This window comes from Lissotriton vulgaris, chromosome 2_1, assembly GCF_964263255.1.
Source record: "Lissotriton vulgaris chromosome 2_1, aLisVul1.2, whole genome shotgun sequence".
Taxonomy (NCBI): Eukaryota; Metazoa; Chordata; class Amphibia; order Caudata; family Salamandridae; genus Lissotriton; species Lissotriton vulgaris.
In genome coordinates this window covers 2,135,871,333-2,135,889,285 of record NC_141687.1, presented here as the reverse complement: position 1 = coordinate 2,135,889,285, position 17,953 = coordinate 2,135,871,333, and the positions used below count along the sequence as shown (strand labels likewise).

The 17,953-nt window shown below is 49.1% G+C and overlaps 1 protein-coding gene across 1 annotated transcript; it reads left to right on the top strand.

Moving 5' to 3' along the window:
* Positions 1-3,582: 3,582 nt before the first annotated feature.
* LOC147733827 (uncharacterized) lies at positions 3,583-17,669 on the top strand. The gene is made up of 3 exons (XM_086957553.1): positions 3,583-3,927; positions 15,566-15,701; positions 16,864-17,669. The coding sequence occupies exons 1-3, from the start codon at positions 3,583-3,585 to the stop codon at positions 17,667-17,669; spliced, it is 1,287 nt and encodes a 428-aa protein (XP_086813679.1).
* Positions 17,670-17,953: the final 284 nt, after the last annotated feature.

Here is a 17,953-nt window from a genome sequence, read left to right as displayed (position 1 = left end):
GAACACCGCCGAGGTGTCCAAGGGCGGTGTGGGTGTGTGCCTGGAGGGGTAGGGGTGGACCCTTTGGGATCGGAACGTGTCAGTGCACTTACTTCCCTGAAGAGTTTGTGATTTTAGTATTGTCTGGTTAGTTATGTGTATTAAAATGGCCATTGGAGTTCCCATCAGTAGAACTACATAATAGCGGTATTTGTGCTAATGTGTCACTCGAGGGATTACACATAATGTACTGAACTGCACCCATACTAAACACACTGAGAATATGGAAATGTCTAACACACATGCAAAGCAAAAACGTAGAAGCTATGCCCACCCGTACCCGAATGTCTTCGGTCATGTCCTGAGTGAACAGCCCTTTCTGCAACAGCAGGTCTCAAAGATCGATCACCTGCAGCTGAGTGACCAGAGGCAGCCTTTTCTGCTGCAAGAGGCTACGCTGGAGTTCTTACATTTCCAAGAAATTAGAAACGTTCCGCTTCCACGAGTCCATGAAAGTTTGAATGCAGAAACCGAAAGTGTGCCATGGTGTAAATAGAACACGGAAGAAAGCTGCGTTCACCGAAGTCAACATCTTCAAAAAAATCCACGAACCAGAATGTTTTTACGACTTGCCCGGAAGTGTATTCGGATACCCCTCAACTTAATCAAAAGTGGAGAACAGGGACTAGCTCTTGCTGCTGCAACGCGTTGTTTTGCCTTGGCGTTTCTAGAATTTCTGTACCAAAATCATGGGTATATATGATTCTGTATAAAATGACAGAAAGTGGAAATACAATAAAAAAAAATCTAGCCAAAAGTGCCACAACAGCTTTAAACTGTTTAACGACTCTTTACAATGAAAGCCTCGGTCCCAACAGTAGCGTATACATTTTGTCATACTAATACATGAAAGGACATGTAAAAATGGGATATGATTAAAAATGTTACAGGTAAATCAACCTTGCGTTTTGTTTTGTATGTTTTGAATTGCAGATTCATGTAGCGTGAACTCGACCCGAAGGTATTGAGGCGCTTTACATGAGCACCGTGCTAGTGATTTATGGAAAGAGGAGAGCTGGAGTTGTGAGGCATTTTGAAAGAGCAAGGATGCGGATAATATATAAGAGCAGGATTGATCACTGCTCAAATCTTTCATGAATTGTGCCGTGTTGCACGCTCTCCTCAGTAGCAAAGAATCACGCACGTTGCATCGCCTAGGGAGGGGAGGCTGAGCGCTGTTCCAAAATGTTTCCCTCGTGCATTACTGTAATGTATGTTGTAAATGGGGCGGGAGATGAGCGGAGGAACAGCTTGTACGTTGGCGCTTCACCCGCAATACCACAATTTAACAAGAACAACCGTGTGCAAAAAAACTTTATAAGATGCATGAAAAGGCAAGTGAACTTAAGCAGTCCTTGTTTAAATTAAGAAGGCTCGCAGTGCCAATGCATTCATCCAAATACATCATTGTAAATTCTTGTTGCCTTAAGCACCGAGGCCTCTATTCAACTTCACATAATTCACGGCGGCCCCATCCTCGAATGAAGGACTGACCGACCTGGCGCCGGAACAGCCTACGGGAAAGAGCCTGAAACCTGCGGCCTCCCGAACTCATCCATCTGCCATAATTAAATAAAACCCCACACCCCGGTCACCAAGCGACCAGCAATGGACACGGCCCGCTGCTCTCCCGCTCGAGAAGAAGCACCATAGTGGGAGCGCCGGACTGCGCTTCAGAGCCTGGGCGGCGTGCAGGCGGCTCAGGCTGGGCTGGCGGCGGTGGCTGGGCTGGCGCTCTGTCTGGGCTGGGGAAGGGGGGAGAGGGGCCGGCAGAAGGTTGCACACACAGAGCCCAGCAGCAGCGGCAGCCAGGGAGCGCACCGGCCAGGATGGAAGGGGGAGAGCCCAGGAGAAAGGAGAGGAGAAGGTGAGAAGAGGGGTGGGGGGAGAGGAGGCGACAAGGATGAGGTAAACAGGAAGGAACTAAGCCCCGTCCTTTTCAGACTGGGGGGCGTGTTTTTCTTTCTCCCCTCTTCTCCATTGGCTGGAATGTAAACAATGGGCGTGTTTTTAACTTGTTGTTTACCATTCCAGCCAATGGAGAAGAGGGTAGAACAAACTTAAAAAACAAGCCCCCCAATCCGAAAAGGACGGGGCTTACAACGAGAGAATGACGACACCGAGACCTCTTCTCCAGTGGCTGGACGCCGTTCAGGAGTTAATGACTCTGAGTAGCCAGGGTTAACCCCGCCCCTCAGAGTCATTAAATCTCGCCAGCGATACTGCGCATGTGCGCAGCCCACGCTAGCCAAGACCTAAAAAGGAGCCATAATCTTCTTCCTATAAAAGCAGTCCAGCCGGAAACATAAGTCTGTCTCCCTTCTGAAACAGAAACACATGCAACCCCATATCTCTTTGGGATTAGTGAGGCATCATCCATAAGGTATGGTTTGAGTTTTTGTCGCAGTGAGCACAGGTCCACTCAGGCACTTAGGGTGTTGCTCTAAGAAAACACAAAGATATTGAGTATTAAATTGTAATATTATCTTTTAATGATTGGGAATAATTACAAATGTCTCAGAAAATAGCATTTGCCCAGCCTGCATTCAAGTCAATCATTGTTGTCCTCTTCTAAAAAGAACAACCAGCCCGAACAGCAAGGTCAGGTACCATCTCAACGGGTATACAAGCAATCTCAGAAACAAATGATTGTTCATTGACCTCAGTGAAGTGTGTTCAATGTTTGGGATGGTTCTGGTGCACATGTCGGACATCCTATTGTGCTCTGAGTTTAGTTACGTTTCTGGAGTACTGCATTGCTTTCAGTAAAATATAACTAGCACCAATGCAATTCAAGGATCTGCCCATGAGGGCTTCATAAGTGGAGAGTCTGCTCTTTCGACTGGGTCAGTTCTTACTCCTCTTCGCCTGGGACATGCTGTGTGGGATTGGCATTGCAGGGGCACCATGGCATGTGGCATGCCAATTGATCTTGCACACATGCCAATCTGCCAACTAGTATAAATACAACTTTTCATGTGTAAACAATGGAGAAGTACTGAATATTGCCATATGCACAATACAATGGGTCTTAAAAATAGTATTGTGGTGAATGGGAAGGCTAAGACGGGTGTCTAAATGCAGTGAAATGATTCAGTGCAATTCTTAAAGCAAAACTTTGAATCACCTGGCTTCATAAGGGGATTTTGTATCTCCAATTATTATCTGCATGCCCACTTACACTGTTAAAATCTAGGCCCTCATTTATGAAAAGTGACGCATCCTTGCGCAGGCGCAGGGATGCGTCACAATTCCGTACGACGCGCTGCGTCAGAATTTTGCGACGCGGATGCGTCAGATTAATGCAATGGCGCATCATGTCGCAAGTGATGCCGAAAGGCGGAAAAAAGTGACGCAGACCCTGCCGTCCTGACGCACCGGAAAGTCACGCAAGTGCAGGAAAAGTGCCGTAAGTCGCAATCGCAGAACTGACGCAAGTGTACGCGTCGCTGCGCCACTTTCACGTTGCGTCAGAATCCGGAAAACGCCAAAAATACACGCATACATCTCCTAATTCTCCCGCAAATGGAAAAAATTGCTACCATGGAGCCTGAAGGACACAGCAGCAGTCAAGGGAAACTTCCACATGGCAGCCAGGATGCCCAGGCTGAAACACAGGGAGAAACACATGGAAAGTGGAAAAGGAAAATGAATTTCAGTGCTGAGGAGAACAACATACTCATAAATGAGGTGACAGACCACCAGCACCAGCTTTTTGCAAGTTCCAAGTTGCCACTATCAAAAAAAGAGGCCATTTGGCAGTCCATATTGACAAAGGTCAACTGTGTGGCCCAATCTAAGAGAACAGTCATTGACCTGAAGAAACGCTGGAATGACATAAAGCGCAGGACAAAAGAAAAAATGGCAAAAAAACGCAAAGAAGCAACGGTGACAGGAGAGGCAGCCCATCACAACAGGAAGAGCTGGATGACCTTGAGGAGCGGGTTGCGGCGGTCATCCCAGACGAGTTGGTGGTTGGAATTCCAGGACAGGACAGTGCAGAGCATGAGGAACCGCAAGACACACAGGGTAAGTCCCTACAAGGGGAAATGTGCAAAGAAGGTAATGTTGTGCACTGCATAAACTAAGGTGGCTGGCTCAATTACTGACGTGTTGTGGAAAGAGAAGTCATGCAATGTCATGAACTGTGAAGGGTCTTCAAATAGTATTGTACCAGGGAGATGCACATGTCACATTTGGTAAACACCTACCCCTGTCAAAGTAATAACATATTTCCAAAGTGAAGTCCCAGCCCACTGCTGCACCTGACAAGTGCCACACGCAGGTGCAAATATACAACTACCCTCATGAAATACCAATCACACAACATCCTGCAACAGACCGAGTTTAACACTTGTATAACCTGGACTGCGCTGGCAGGATGTTATTTTGATCATGTAGTGGTGGCACAATATGCCACACCCACAATAATAGGCCACAGACAGCCATGTAACATAGTACAACATATCATGTCATTGCATCATTCCCACATTAAAGTGTAAGAAAGCGCAATTCCAGGGCTGTTGCTGGGGGTGTACCCAGAAACATCCATGTCCAATTGACAATGTCCAATAGCAAAGTCAAACTGTAACTATTACGCTGCGCCACAAAGATATGCATCCACAGGGTCTGTGCAAGGCATGCACAATCTGAATAAATACGAACTGTTCCCTCTCTGATATACCCAACATATAGCTTTTGCATTCAAGTGGATACATAGAAAGCGGAAAAATCTTTTGATGACTGCATCATGCAGGAATGTGTCCCTTCCATGCACACAAACACTGATCCCCTGCACCGCTGGACCCCCTGCAACATGGTGCAAGTTTGCCTGGGTCGGCGCATGCCAAGCATTGTGCACCTGTGTCGTTATGAAGGACAGGTGACACCAATAAAGAGACCCTACTCATAGTCACCCCATGCAGGCCCAACATCTGTCATTGTACTACTTTGTGCATGATGGTTTCAGCCATATCATCTGCATATGTAAGGGAAAGTACTCAGAAATGTTACTCAGCATGCGAAGCCCTGTGCCACATTACACAAGCATCATGCATAACGTATGCATGGTGGGTCTGCACATCCAAAAAAAAATATCAGTAGTGGTGATGTGCAATCCATCCAAAATTTGGAAATACATTAGCATCTGGCAATTGTGTCAGTACCTCACACATGCATCATGGTAGGTGTAGGGGTGAGGCAGTGCCACCGCGAGAGGCCTGCACCAAGGTTTGCTGTACTTGAATGATGCTCCTCACATGAATGCATGACTTAAGCACTGACCAGCTACGTCTGGATGAATGGCGTATATAACATGAATAACAACATGTAGTGACATACAGTGAATACAGCACATCCATGTTGTCACGACCATGGGAAAAACATAAGTGTACCAATGGTGTTCTTGCAGTGAAAGAACATCCAACATCAATAGTTTGCAGGAATGCGCACCATCTCACCGAAGGCCTCCATTCATGGTCTGTACCTATGCATGCACTGCAGCACACCTATATTGCAAGGGGCGCAGTCCAGCTGCTAAACATCCAGCAAATATGCACCATAGTTAATTATACAAATCGATCATCAGCGAGTCTGCAGCACTGTTTGTGTAGCTTAAGTGCCAAGAATGTTTAATCACATTAGCAAGCTGTTGCATACAGATGAGAGCAAATGCTCAGGAGTGATAGCAACGAATAAATGTAATTAAATGAAATGTGTACTATGGCAATGACATGGAAATTAGGTGTTACGTATCCAAATAATGCTAACAAGTTGACTAACTGCACCTTGCAAGATTAGCAAGGCTGTCACAGACATGAGAGAAACAAGCAAACATATGCAAATGCACAATAGCTCCCGGAATGTAAAGCCACAACATACATGTCCCTAGGGAAGGTGACAGTTCGTGGCACAACATATATGCATGGGAGTGGTACTGGACAGCGCTGCAAACAAGGTTACAGGGTTGCCCTGTGATAAAGATACACTCGACAAATGTGCAACAACAACAATATTGTGTGCATTCCTATGGCACAACCATGAAAATTGTTGCTGCAAGAAGACAGTGAGGCAACACTTCTCACCATGTCCCTCCTTGCAATAGCATGGATGTACAGTACCCACCGGACATTGCTCCATGATTCAAGCAATGACTGATCCATTACAAATCATAATGTCAGTGTATGCACAACCATGCCGCAACTCCACCAATGCATAGTGGCAGACGATGCCAATGGCACTGCCCACATTCATGAGGGGTGCAGAAATGATGGTGTCATTCGAGATCCTAACAGTGCTATTTGTGTGCTGTAGTGACACAAGGATTTAAGCATTGGTGGACTGTCTTTGCACAAGGAGTGGATGAGATGTCATGCACTGCCCTTGCTCCAGCTGCAAGAGGGTGCAAGGATGGTGGTGGTGATTGCTGGTCAAGACACATATGTCATGCATTCAATGATGGTAGTGCCAGGAGAGTATGAAGTCAGACCTGAATCAGAAGTACCTGCAGCCGTACTACAGGTACTTAACCGTGTCTTGTTCAGTGGTATGTTGAGGTCTCTTGATGCTTGTGTCTGATGTCAGTGAAGTTACCCTGGAGGTGTTGTTGGTCAGGTAACTTAACCTGCTGAGGTGGAACTAGAGGTCATCGAGAGGGATGCTGTCTGTGGATGTCACACACTGGGGTGCAATGAGGTCAACAATGGTATTGGAGAATGGAGCACATGGCCTGTGTGTCCTGCACATGAGTGTGCTGCTGAGTATGGCCATGGGCCTGGTCACGATAATGTAGTTGTCGTAGTACATGGTCAACCATGGCACATTAGAGTGTCTTCTCATTCTGAGTGTACCAGTGTATGGGTTAACAATGCCTCTTCCATGATTGTCGTGCTGCCACATGCAGGTGACACAGAAGTTGTCAGTGACAGTGATCGTGATGTCTGTAGCAGAGTTACGTCCTGGCAGGTGAGGTGGCGTACAGGGTTGAAGGTGAGGAGGTTGCTGACATTGTATTGTTGCAGTGTCCAAGAGGAATAAACCTTGGTTCACAGTGTGGACCTGAGCCAGTCAAATGCAAACAGCGTAGACTATGGTTGCCGTAGTCTTTTGCGATGACCATTACAATGTATGCTGCACAATGTCAACAATGCAATGCATGTGTACCAAAATATCATCTCAAAATACTTCATTGTTGTTGGAAACGGGATCCCCGGCTGGCCAGGGCTTTCGCCAAAGTCAGTCAGAGACCACTACCTCCAAGTCAGGGCAAGGGAGTCACACACCAAGGTAACCCCTACTCGCCCTCTAGGTAACGTGGCGCGAGCAGTCAAGGCTAAACTTGGAGGCGATATGAGTTAAGTATTTGCGCACGCACCCCAGCAACAACACCCAAGGCCCACCACAAAGGAAACTCCACACAAGGTTATATAAAAAATAGCCTTTGTATTCCAAAAAAACATACATTAGATAAAACACACACTTTACATTGTGCCAGAGGCACGGGCAGAATTTACAAGGGGAATTATATGTACAAGGGACAGGGCCACATGGACCACTGTCAGGGTATGCACTTTTAGAAATGACACTTTTTAGAAATAGCACTTTTTAGATCATAGAATTATCAATGTAGCACAAAAATAACATACAACCAGTCACTACTGGTACCAGGTGAGCACCACCTATGCAACCCTCACTATCTTAGGAGATTACACTAGGGAACCTGGGCTCTGCTAACAACACCTGTACTAGCAAGAAGGAAACCACCTAAGTATTGCTATACCTGTAGGGGTGTAAGGAAGGAAAACACATGATGCATCGCAATACATTCAGCGGTGTAAAAGGACAGAGCACATGACGCATAAAAACACATTCAGAGGTGCAGCAATAACATTGCGCAAAACTTAAATCAGTCACCACCTGTGATAGTCCCTGTGTCCCAATGTCAGGGCCTAAACGTAGCAGTTGCCCACAAAGTGCTGGGCAACTGGTTCAGGGAAAGTTAGGGCAACGTTGGAGCCTCTCTGGGCTCAAGAACCACCACTGTGGCACTGCGGAGCCTCTCCGGGCTCCTGTACAAGGAATGGTGCCCTGAGCCTCTCTCAGGCTCTTCACAAGAATGGGCAATGAGCCTCTCTGGGCTCACAACGCAAAAGGCTGGAGCCTCTCTGGGCTCCAAAACGAGGGAATGGCACCCTCAGAGCCTCTCTGGGCTCAAAGAACAAATGGCCCCCAGGAGCCTCTCAGGGCTCAAAACACCAAGCAATGCCCCATAGCCTCTGGGGCTCTACACAAGGTGGGCTGTCCAAGCGTTGGAGTACCCCCTCTGGGGACTCGGGAGAAATGTGCCTGGATCGGTGGAGTCCCTCTCGGGGGACTCTAGGTTGCCAAGGTGCCCCTGAGCCCTCTCTGGACTTTCTAAGAGCAAATGGTGCCCTCACGAGCCTCGTGGGCTCTTGAAACACAGAATGCCCCTTTCCGTTGGAGCCTCTCTGGGCCCGTGAAGCAAGTAGCCCCTGAAGCCCTCTGGGACTTCACAACAACTGCCCTGGCGATGGAGGGGAGGGGCGGAACCCGACAACGTGCCCCGACGCCCTCCTCTTCCCAAATGGACAGAGCCCCACTCACCGGCTGTTTGGGGAGGCGGTGTCTCTGCTCTCTCCTTGGTCGGACCTCTTGTTCCTCGCGCCCTCTCTCCGTAGAGGCAGACAGGCAGCCGGACTTCTTCCTCTCGTCTTCTGGGGGAGTGCACCGGGGCGCAGGGTAGGCTCCTGCCGGCCCCGGTGCTCACAACAGCCGCTACTCCTCTTGCGTGGGAGGCGGGGTGGGCTCCCGCCCTCCCACTTCCGGTTCCGGTTGTCCCGGAGGCCCGCCCCTGGCTTGCCTGACTTCCTGGTCGGGCGCCGGGCGGCGGCAAAAGCGATTTGCGGGCAAATGCCGGGTGGGCACCGGCTCTGGGGGATAAAGCGCCTCCAAGCGCAAAAAGGGGAACACAGCGCTCCCAGCGCTATACTCCAAAATAAAGGGGCTCCTCCAATCACGGCGCTGATCGCCCGGCGAGCCTCCCGCAGCCACAGCCAATGGCAGCGCGGCTCCCGGGTGACGCTAGCAGCTGCTCCTCGGCTTCTCCCCGGCCCCGGGCTGCAGCAGTGATTACGGGGACGAAATCGAGGTGGGCACTCGAACTAAGTCACTTAAAAGGTGAATCTGCGGCGTGGGCAGCCGCCAGCGAGCCAATAAAGCGCTCCCAAGCGCTCCTCAGGAAAATGAAGCGCTCTTAGCGCTAGAAAGCAAATGCAGCGCTCCCAGACGCTTTAGGGCAAGGTAAGGCGCTCCCCAGCGCCAAAGGGACAGCACAAGCCCAGCAAAAGTCCTCCTAGGCAGGCAGGGGGGCAAGGCTGGGCCAGGGGCCAGCTCACTGGCCCTCCAGGCAGGGAGGCAGTCCAAGTGGCGGTTCCTCCTGGCCCCAGCAGCAGCCCCTCGAGTAGGATCAGGGAAGAACAACTTCTGTGGGCACACAGCCCCATTTTTATACAGTACATTCCTTTGTCTGAAGGTGCAGGGTGGGGGCGGAACCAGTCGCAGCTGGTTCTTGAGTACCCTTGATGGCCCAACCACCCCTTTCTTTCACTGGCAGGTCTAGGGACATCAGTCACACCACAGGGGGGCGGAGCCAGCATTGTGTGGGGGAAAACCCAGCCCATCCAGGACACAGGTACACTCCTCCCACACATCACTCATGCTAATCTCCCACTCACCACCGGGCAGACCCATCCAGACTTCCTGGAGCCTGGCATGCCAGCCAGCTCCAGCCAATCACGCTCCAGCACCCTCACTGCACACATATCTCAATGTCCAGAAGTAGCACTTCCCAACTAGACACACACATGCCGCAGACACCATCTTGCAGCATTCACTCTCACTAGTTTAAGCATACCAAACTCGAGCCTGCACTCCCCACGCATCAGGAACTACCAGGGACACACACATTCCCCATGCATTCCTATGGGAGGGCAGGCCAGCCATACTACACACACGCACTTTCACTCTGGGACCCAGGGAAAAGTGCGCAGAGACCCAAAAATCACTAACACAGGGTCACAAATAAAGCAAAAAGTCTAGGGGTGAACCTGCCCTAAGGGCCAAGTCCAACAATTGTGACCACAATTATGTTGTGATATAAGTACTTCATGTGGTAATGTGTGTCAGTATGAAAAAAAAAGATTGTGACAAATCAGAAAAATATCAAAAATGTTGTGCATTTATGTGTCAAATAATAACATTGGGTTGTGTCATGGGGTGACATATGTCTGAACTATTTTTTGTATAGATGTACATCATGAGAAATAGGGGGTGAAATGTTGAGAATATGAACAAATGCTGTGTATATTTGTTTTGGCTATGAAAAATGGTGTGTGCATTACTCCCTAATCTGACTCAATTGTGTGTGTTGTGGTTGTTCATAAAGTAATTTAATGCTTCAGGTCTGGGTGTGTGGTGACAAGGATAGCTTGTCCATGTACTCATTGAACTTTGAACAGTGTAATTAAAGTCTCCCCTGTGCAACACCTACTCTACAGTTGCAACATGCCTAGTATTAACAATGAATTCAATGGAATGTGATGACATGGCATGTTTTGGTAATATGTATGTGCCTTTTGGCACGAGAGTGTTACACCTGCTCTGCATTGGGGCACAGTGGCAAACATTGGCAATTGGAGGGGGGGGGGTGGGGCAGCTGTGAGTTAACAAATGCAGGAAAGAACAATCAATGTCTTATGGATGCAGGGATGTGTGTGTGAGTGGGTGCTGCAAAACATATAGGGGCCGATTCACAGAATGAACTTAAGACTCAATCCAAAACTTACTACTATATTGGTATTCACAGAATGCACTTACTAATTTTTGCATTCACAGAATGAACTTACTACTTTTGGTATTCACAGAAGTTAGGATTTTGTCTTAAGTTTCTCTGAAGACAGACTTAAGACAGACTTAAGGCAAAATCCTAACTTCTGTGAATACCAAAAGTACTAAGTTTATTCTGTGAATGCCAAACACCAAAATAGTATTAAGTTTAGGATTGAGTCTTAAGTTCGTTTTGTGAATCAGGCACACATTGAGGGAAGTCTGACCTCAAAGCTGTGTCCCATTTCTCTGGAGCCTATGCAACCCTGCCTTTGTGTCACGTAAAAGGAATTAGCCAGCCAGGCTCACTACTCTGAGTCAATCACAACGCTGTGAAGTGCTGGTGTGACTGGTAACAGGAAATGGGATAAGTCATGCAGCCACATGCTGGAGTGTCGGCCATGTTTACCATGCCTGCATACCAAACATGGAAGTGGGTATTACTGCTCTGATCATCATGGGTGGCACCTTAGTCATCTTGCCAATATGCACATGACCCACCTCATCTTAGATGTCCCCTATCCACCCTCCCATGCCATGATGACACATAGCATGATCACATCAGTCACTCATCCCTTGTGTCTCCATAATAAGTCCGTTCAGTGCTCTCATCTGAGCCCACACTCCACATATGGTCTATGAACTACCACTAAGGCCCCCACCCCTGTCTTCATGTGTTCCGTCATCACTGAATATTGTACCTCACAATTACCCTACTCAATGTCAGCCGCTGTGCAAGCGCACAGCAGACGCATGTACATGGTGTCCTGAAGGCACGCCAATGGCAAGTCTGAATGCGCACATCTGTGTCCCAAATGCAATCATTTCCAGCAGCAACTGATATACACTCATTCACTGATGCAGCTCAGCCAGCCTCCATGCACTCATACATGGAAAACATTGGATAATGACAACAGGCCTTTGCAAACATGACCCGCAGACATTTCACATGCCTACACTGCTGACAAACCTCAACCACCACCCTGGTCTCAAACACAGCCAACGCCAGCGTTTCTGCAAGTGAAAGTCACACCTGGATACACAACAGCGCATACCAGACCTCCACCCTCTGCAAGCCTAACAAACAGCACTACAGGGACACGGCATGGTAGAGCACTGATCTCGAAGAAGCAAGAGGCACCAGCAGATACCTTGGTAAGAACTGTATAAACACCAAGACACCTGAAATGTAAAACACATACATGGACGCAATGAGGGACTACCACAAAAAAATAGTCTAAGATAATGGAAAGTCCTGCAAACTCGTCAAGGTCCTGCATGAATAAAACAACCTATGCTGCAAAGCTACAGACATCACCCTGGCACTACAGACCTGTGATAAGTGTCCAACAAAGTTCACCATAAAGTAAAAAATGTCACTACAACAACTTTGCCGTACACATGAGATGCCACAGGCAGCACCACGCAAACATCTCCCAACACAACAGCCATACTACCATACCCACCGGGACACCAGTCACAGCTCAATGCACCCCCTCCAACATGAGATACAGCCACCTGTGGGATCACTACAGTCCTGTCCTCATCACACCAACAACAGCACCAAGATCCCCCTATTCACAGCCACAGCTGACATCTGCACCCTCCGGGAGCAAGAGCTGTGAGTGTGCTCCGACACAGACTAACACCACACAGATTTGCTACACAACATGAAGCAGGATTCCAAGGAACAACGCTTAACTGGGTCACTCATCCCAGCAAGAGGTCCAAGGATCAGACTGACAACCTTCGTCTTTAAAATCACGTAATTCCAATGCTGAATGCAAGAGGGACCATCTATGTGTCTGACCCTTGTCAACATCAACAGGGCTGCCTCAGCGCCATTTGAAACCAAATACAGCCTCAACATTGTATCCATTGCTGATGACAGACAGCTCATACTCTCTCACACCTAAGACTACACCAACCAAACACTTGAAATACATTGAGGAATGCATTACGTCGCAGTCTGCATGAACCACAGCTGCATGAAAACAAAATCAGAGAATACAGAAGTCTGTGTCCTTGGAACAACTCCTTCAGCATGTAAAAACACCTGTTGGATCTCCCACTCTGATGGGAAGGGGCTGCCACTACCGCTCAAAGAGACAGGTCTTGATGAGTCTTATGAATGGGAGTAGGTCCTGGGTCTGCCGTAGGTGGGCCGGGAGGGTGTGCAAGGTCTTGGCGGCGAGGTAGGACAAGGATCTGCTGCTGGAGGTTGGTCATAGGATGCAGTGGACAGTGGTGAGGGGGAGGCTGGTGGAGCGGACCTGGCGTGTGGGGGTGTAGAAGCTGAGTCTGCTGTACAGGTAGGCTGGTCCGGCCTACTGGAGTGCATTGTGTGTCTGAGTCTGGAGCTTGAAGCTGATCCACTTTCTGATGGGGAACAAGTGTAGGTCTCACATTTGGGGGATGATGTTGCTGCGGTGGGGGACGTTGACAATCAATGAGCCGTAAGTGTATTGGATGCGTTGCAGTAGTTGTAGGTGTTTGTCTGGGAATCCTGCGTACAGTGCGTTGCGGTAGTCCAGTCTGCTGGTGCTCAGGGCCTGCGTCACAGTTATTTTTGTCTGGGGTGGGGATCCACTTGTAGATCCTGCATAGCATGTGGAGGTAGTTGTAGCATGAGGAGGAGATGGTGTCGACCTGCTCAGACATGGAGAGGGAGGAGTACTGGATGTATTGTAAGTTGCGTGCATGGTCAGTGGGTGTTGTTGCTGTTCCCAGTGTGGTTGCCCACCAGGAGTCGTCCCAGGCTCAGGGTGTGGGTCCGAGGATGAGGACCTGTGTCATGTCCAAGTACAGTTTCAGACTGCTGCTCCTCATCCAGTTGGTGAGGGACTTCATTCCCTCGTGGAGGTTTGTTCAGGGTGTGTGTGGGTCCCTGGTGATGGAGAGGATGAGCTGGGTGTTGTTAGTGTAGGAGATGATGTAGAGGCTGTGATGGCGGCCCACGTGTACGAGGGGGACATGTACATGTTGAACAGTTTTGGGCTGAGGGATGACCCCTGGGGTACGCCACAGATGATGTTGATGGCGTCCGATTTGATGGATGGGTTTCGGACACTCTGGACACTCTGGGTTCTGCCGAAGAGTAAGGACGTGGTCCAGTCTAGGGCCTTCAATTGGAATCATGATTCTCGGAGGTGTGTCTTCAGAGTGTGATGGCATACCGTGTCAAAGGCGGTTGACCGGTCCAGGAGGAAGAGGGCTGCTGTTTTTGTGCTGGCTAGTTGGCGCATGATGTTGTCTGTGCCGGACATGTGGACTGTCTTGCTGCTGTATGTACGTATGAATCCGGACTGGGACGGGTCAAACATGTTGGGGTCTACCAGCTCGCGGCCCAATTGCATGTTGATGATTACCTAGATGACCTTCGTTGGGAACGTGAGCAGGGAGATGGGCCGTGAGTCCTCGAGGGCCTTGGGGTGTGCCTTGTGCCTCTTGAGGAGGGCATTGCTTGTGTCGTGCTCCTATATTTCATGGAATGTTGCTGCATTGAAGAAGATGTAGATGAACTTGTGTAGTTGTGGTATGATCGCTTCCTCTGCTTCGTACAATAAGTGGTGTGGTGATGGTACTGCTGGTGATCCAGAGTGTATGGAGTTCATGACCTTGTGTGTTGCGTCCTTGTCGACGTAGTACCAGGAGGTGCTGCGGTTGGCGCTGGTGGTTCTCGCCGGGGAGGTGGAGTCTGGCATAGTTGGGGTGGTTGTGGTGTTGAAGCTGTCGTCGATGTCACCAAACGTGCACTGTGAGAAGATGGACAGTGAGTCCCACATTTCTTGTGAGGGTGGGATGTTGATAACATTTGCGCATGGGTTTCTCTGTTCAATAACAATGCTGAAGACCTCATTGCTGTTGTGTGCATTGGTATCCAGACAGGCTCGGAAGGAGGAGCTCTTTGCCAATCTGTTGAGGTGGTGATGTATACACGTGGCGTCCTTGTGGACTGTGTGGTTGTGCAGTGTGTGTCCATGGAGCCATGTTCACTCCATCTTCCGGCATGTGCGTTGGTAGGTCTGGAGGTAGTCGGTGAACCGGGTGGCTCTGTTGCAGGCGTGGCTGTTGGAGGGTAGCGTGAGTGGGGCAAAGGTGTTGGTGCAGTCCTACATACACTGTCAGAGTTTTCGACACTGGCGACTGGGTTGGTGGGGTTGTAGTTCGGGCTCTGGCTTAGGGGTGTGACCAGCTGGTCTACGTTTACTTTTATCCAGCATTGGTGAGGCAGCAGTTGTCTGCGGTGGTGTGTGGTTGATTAATTGAAGGTAAAATTGATGCTGCGGTGGTCGGTCGAGTGCAGTTCAGTGGTGTGGTTGGAGGTGACGTGGGTGCCTCTTGAGAAGACGGGGTCCAGCTTGTGGCTGGCGGCGTGGGTTTGGTCCCGAGTTGTCTGCAGCCGGGTCTGGTGAGGTCGTTGATCAGTATGGTGGAGTTGTCGTCGGTGTTGTCTTTGAGGTGTAAGGTCAGGTCCCACAGGATGATGTAGTGCGTTGAGGCGAGTGCGTGGGTTCTGGCGAGGTCATTGATGGAGCAGCAGAACTGAGCACAGGGTCGGTGTGCTGTACACGAGGGTCCTCTGAGGGTGGTGTTGAGTGTTGGTGTGGATGTTTATGTGCAGGTGGTTGGCGGTGTTGATGGTGTTATCTGCATGGGTGCCGACCTTGAGGATGGACTTGTGGTCGATGGTGATCCATCCACCAAATCAGTCAGCGCAATCCCTGTGGTTGAACTTGTAGCTGTATGGGATGTCTATGGTGATGTTGGTCGCAGAGGAGTAGTTCCACCAGGTCACGTTTAATAAACACACATCTGGGGCAGAGGTGTCAAGCAGATCCCAGAGCCACATGGGCTGTGTTCGTGTGGAGTGGGTGTTGTAGATAATGCATCGGAGGTGGCTGGGTCCACTCCATGGGGGTTTGGTGGCTCAGTTGCATGTGAAGCTGCATGTGCGGCAGGAGAAGGGTCCCGTGTGTATGTTATTGTGGTGGCCTGGAAGCAAGTGTTGTATTGGCCGGCATTGAGTGCATGGAGGGTACAGGCGTAGTACTGGAGTCTGGTGTAGTGGCGTTAGTGGCCACAAGGGGTCCTGGCGCTGGGCATGGTCCAAGCGCAGGTTCCTGCAGACTGGCTTGCTTAAGGTGTGCCTCTGGTGCGCAAGTAGCACAGTCGAGCAAAGTTTGACACATATGGGGATGTGGGAGGGAGGAGCAGCTGGTAGGCGGGAGCAGCAAGTGTGCATGGGGTGGTGGAACAGTGGCACTGAAACCAAAATGGTGTGCAAACAGGGTAAAGAATAGTTGCACTGAGGCCACTAACAGGACACTAATATGGTGGTTCTGCACACCTGCCAGTGTGTACTCAGCAGCGGCAGCAGGGGCACACAGGGGGAGCTGGGTGTAGGTTGAGCAACATACCAGGAGCAATCTGTATTATCCAAATATAACGTAATTAGCATGAAGACACAGGAAATGGGCCACACACAAACAACACAGCCGTGATGGCTATGACAGGTGGGATGATGTGAGATGGTAAGAAATCCATGTCCCAGATCCTCAGTAATTGTGGCCTGATACCTGTTGCACACATATAGAGTGCAAAATGCCACTTGGACTTGCTACTGTGCTGGAATGTGTCGACAATATACACCAACAAAACAGACATCAGGACATGCACTCAAGTTGAATGTTGCAAGTGTGCAAGCACTGTCTGCCCATGTGCCATGTTTTTGGAAAAACATTTTGAATCCATCAAATGATTCATGCCATGTCATTTTAGGTAACATGAGTGATGATGTGTAGCTTTAACTTTGACATGTTGACACACATCAAAGTCAAAAAGGGTAGATGACTCAAAATTGTGCATCTGTACACCATATGTCAGACAAGATCATAAACCTACATCTATTTTTCATTTCAGGGCATGGTACACCTACTCATGAGCAGGAACCTATGTTTGAATCCGATGATAAGGGCGGTGAAAGTGTACCAAGTGTGGACACAGGCCTCCTTCAGGACCTGTTAGAATCAATACAAACTCCCTCTCCCCGCACAAGAAGGCAAAGCAGCACAGTGGGATCTCCGCTTGCCCAACATGGAAGCACTCCTACACCACCTCCCACAACATCTCAGCCTCACCACTCGCCGAACACGCTAAATTCTTTTGAACAACGTGTTGTGGATGTACAGGGTCAGTTGGCACAGGAGGTGCGTAAAGGGATAGAGAGCATGGCAGGCACCCCAGAGGGAGTGCTCCGTTGCCTAAAATCCAATAGTGGCAGTGCGGAAACTGGTAGCAGCAACGATGCACCACCACGTACTTTGTTTCACGCCATGAATGACATATCAGAAGTCATGCAGCAGAGGCACAGACAAATGCCTAACACAAGTGCCAGCCTTGAAGTTGCCAACAGGCTGAGGGAAATTCAGGACACCCTTAAAGAAATGAATGCAAAACAGGATGCATACCTGACCAAATTGGCTGACTACCAGCGGGATGTTACAGCTGTGCTTGAAAACCACCAAGTCATGCTCAGTGCATTTATGCGGTACCTGATGGGCATGGAACATGATGCAGGTACAATACCATCAACATCTGCAGTCCCTGATGTGTCTATGCCTCCTGTGTCGACTGCACCACTGATTACACCATCAGCTGTGACAACACACACATCTGATGAAGAAGATTCAGAAGATTGTCCAGTCCTCCGCAAAACTATGCGTTAGCATCACATATTGTACCAGGACAATAAATATACACTGTCTGGTGCTCATAATACTGACATTGTACCCCAGTAATGATGAAAAACAAATTAGTGCTAGGCAATGGATGTACAATAAATTTTCTGTGGCCTCCCTCCATGAGGTGAACGTATGATGTTGACACTCCCTTATCACACAATAAAAAACTACTCACTCATGCATGTCACAAATGTTATGTTGATGTATGGACTGTGCATGTACATCCTCAACCCTACTGTATGTGTCCCTTGATTATTAGAGTCCTGTCA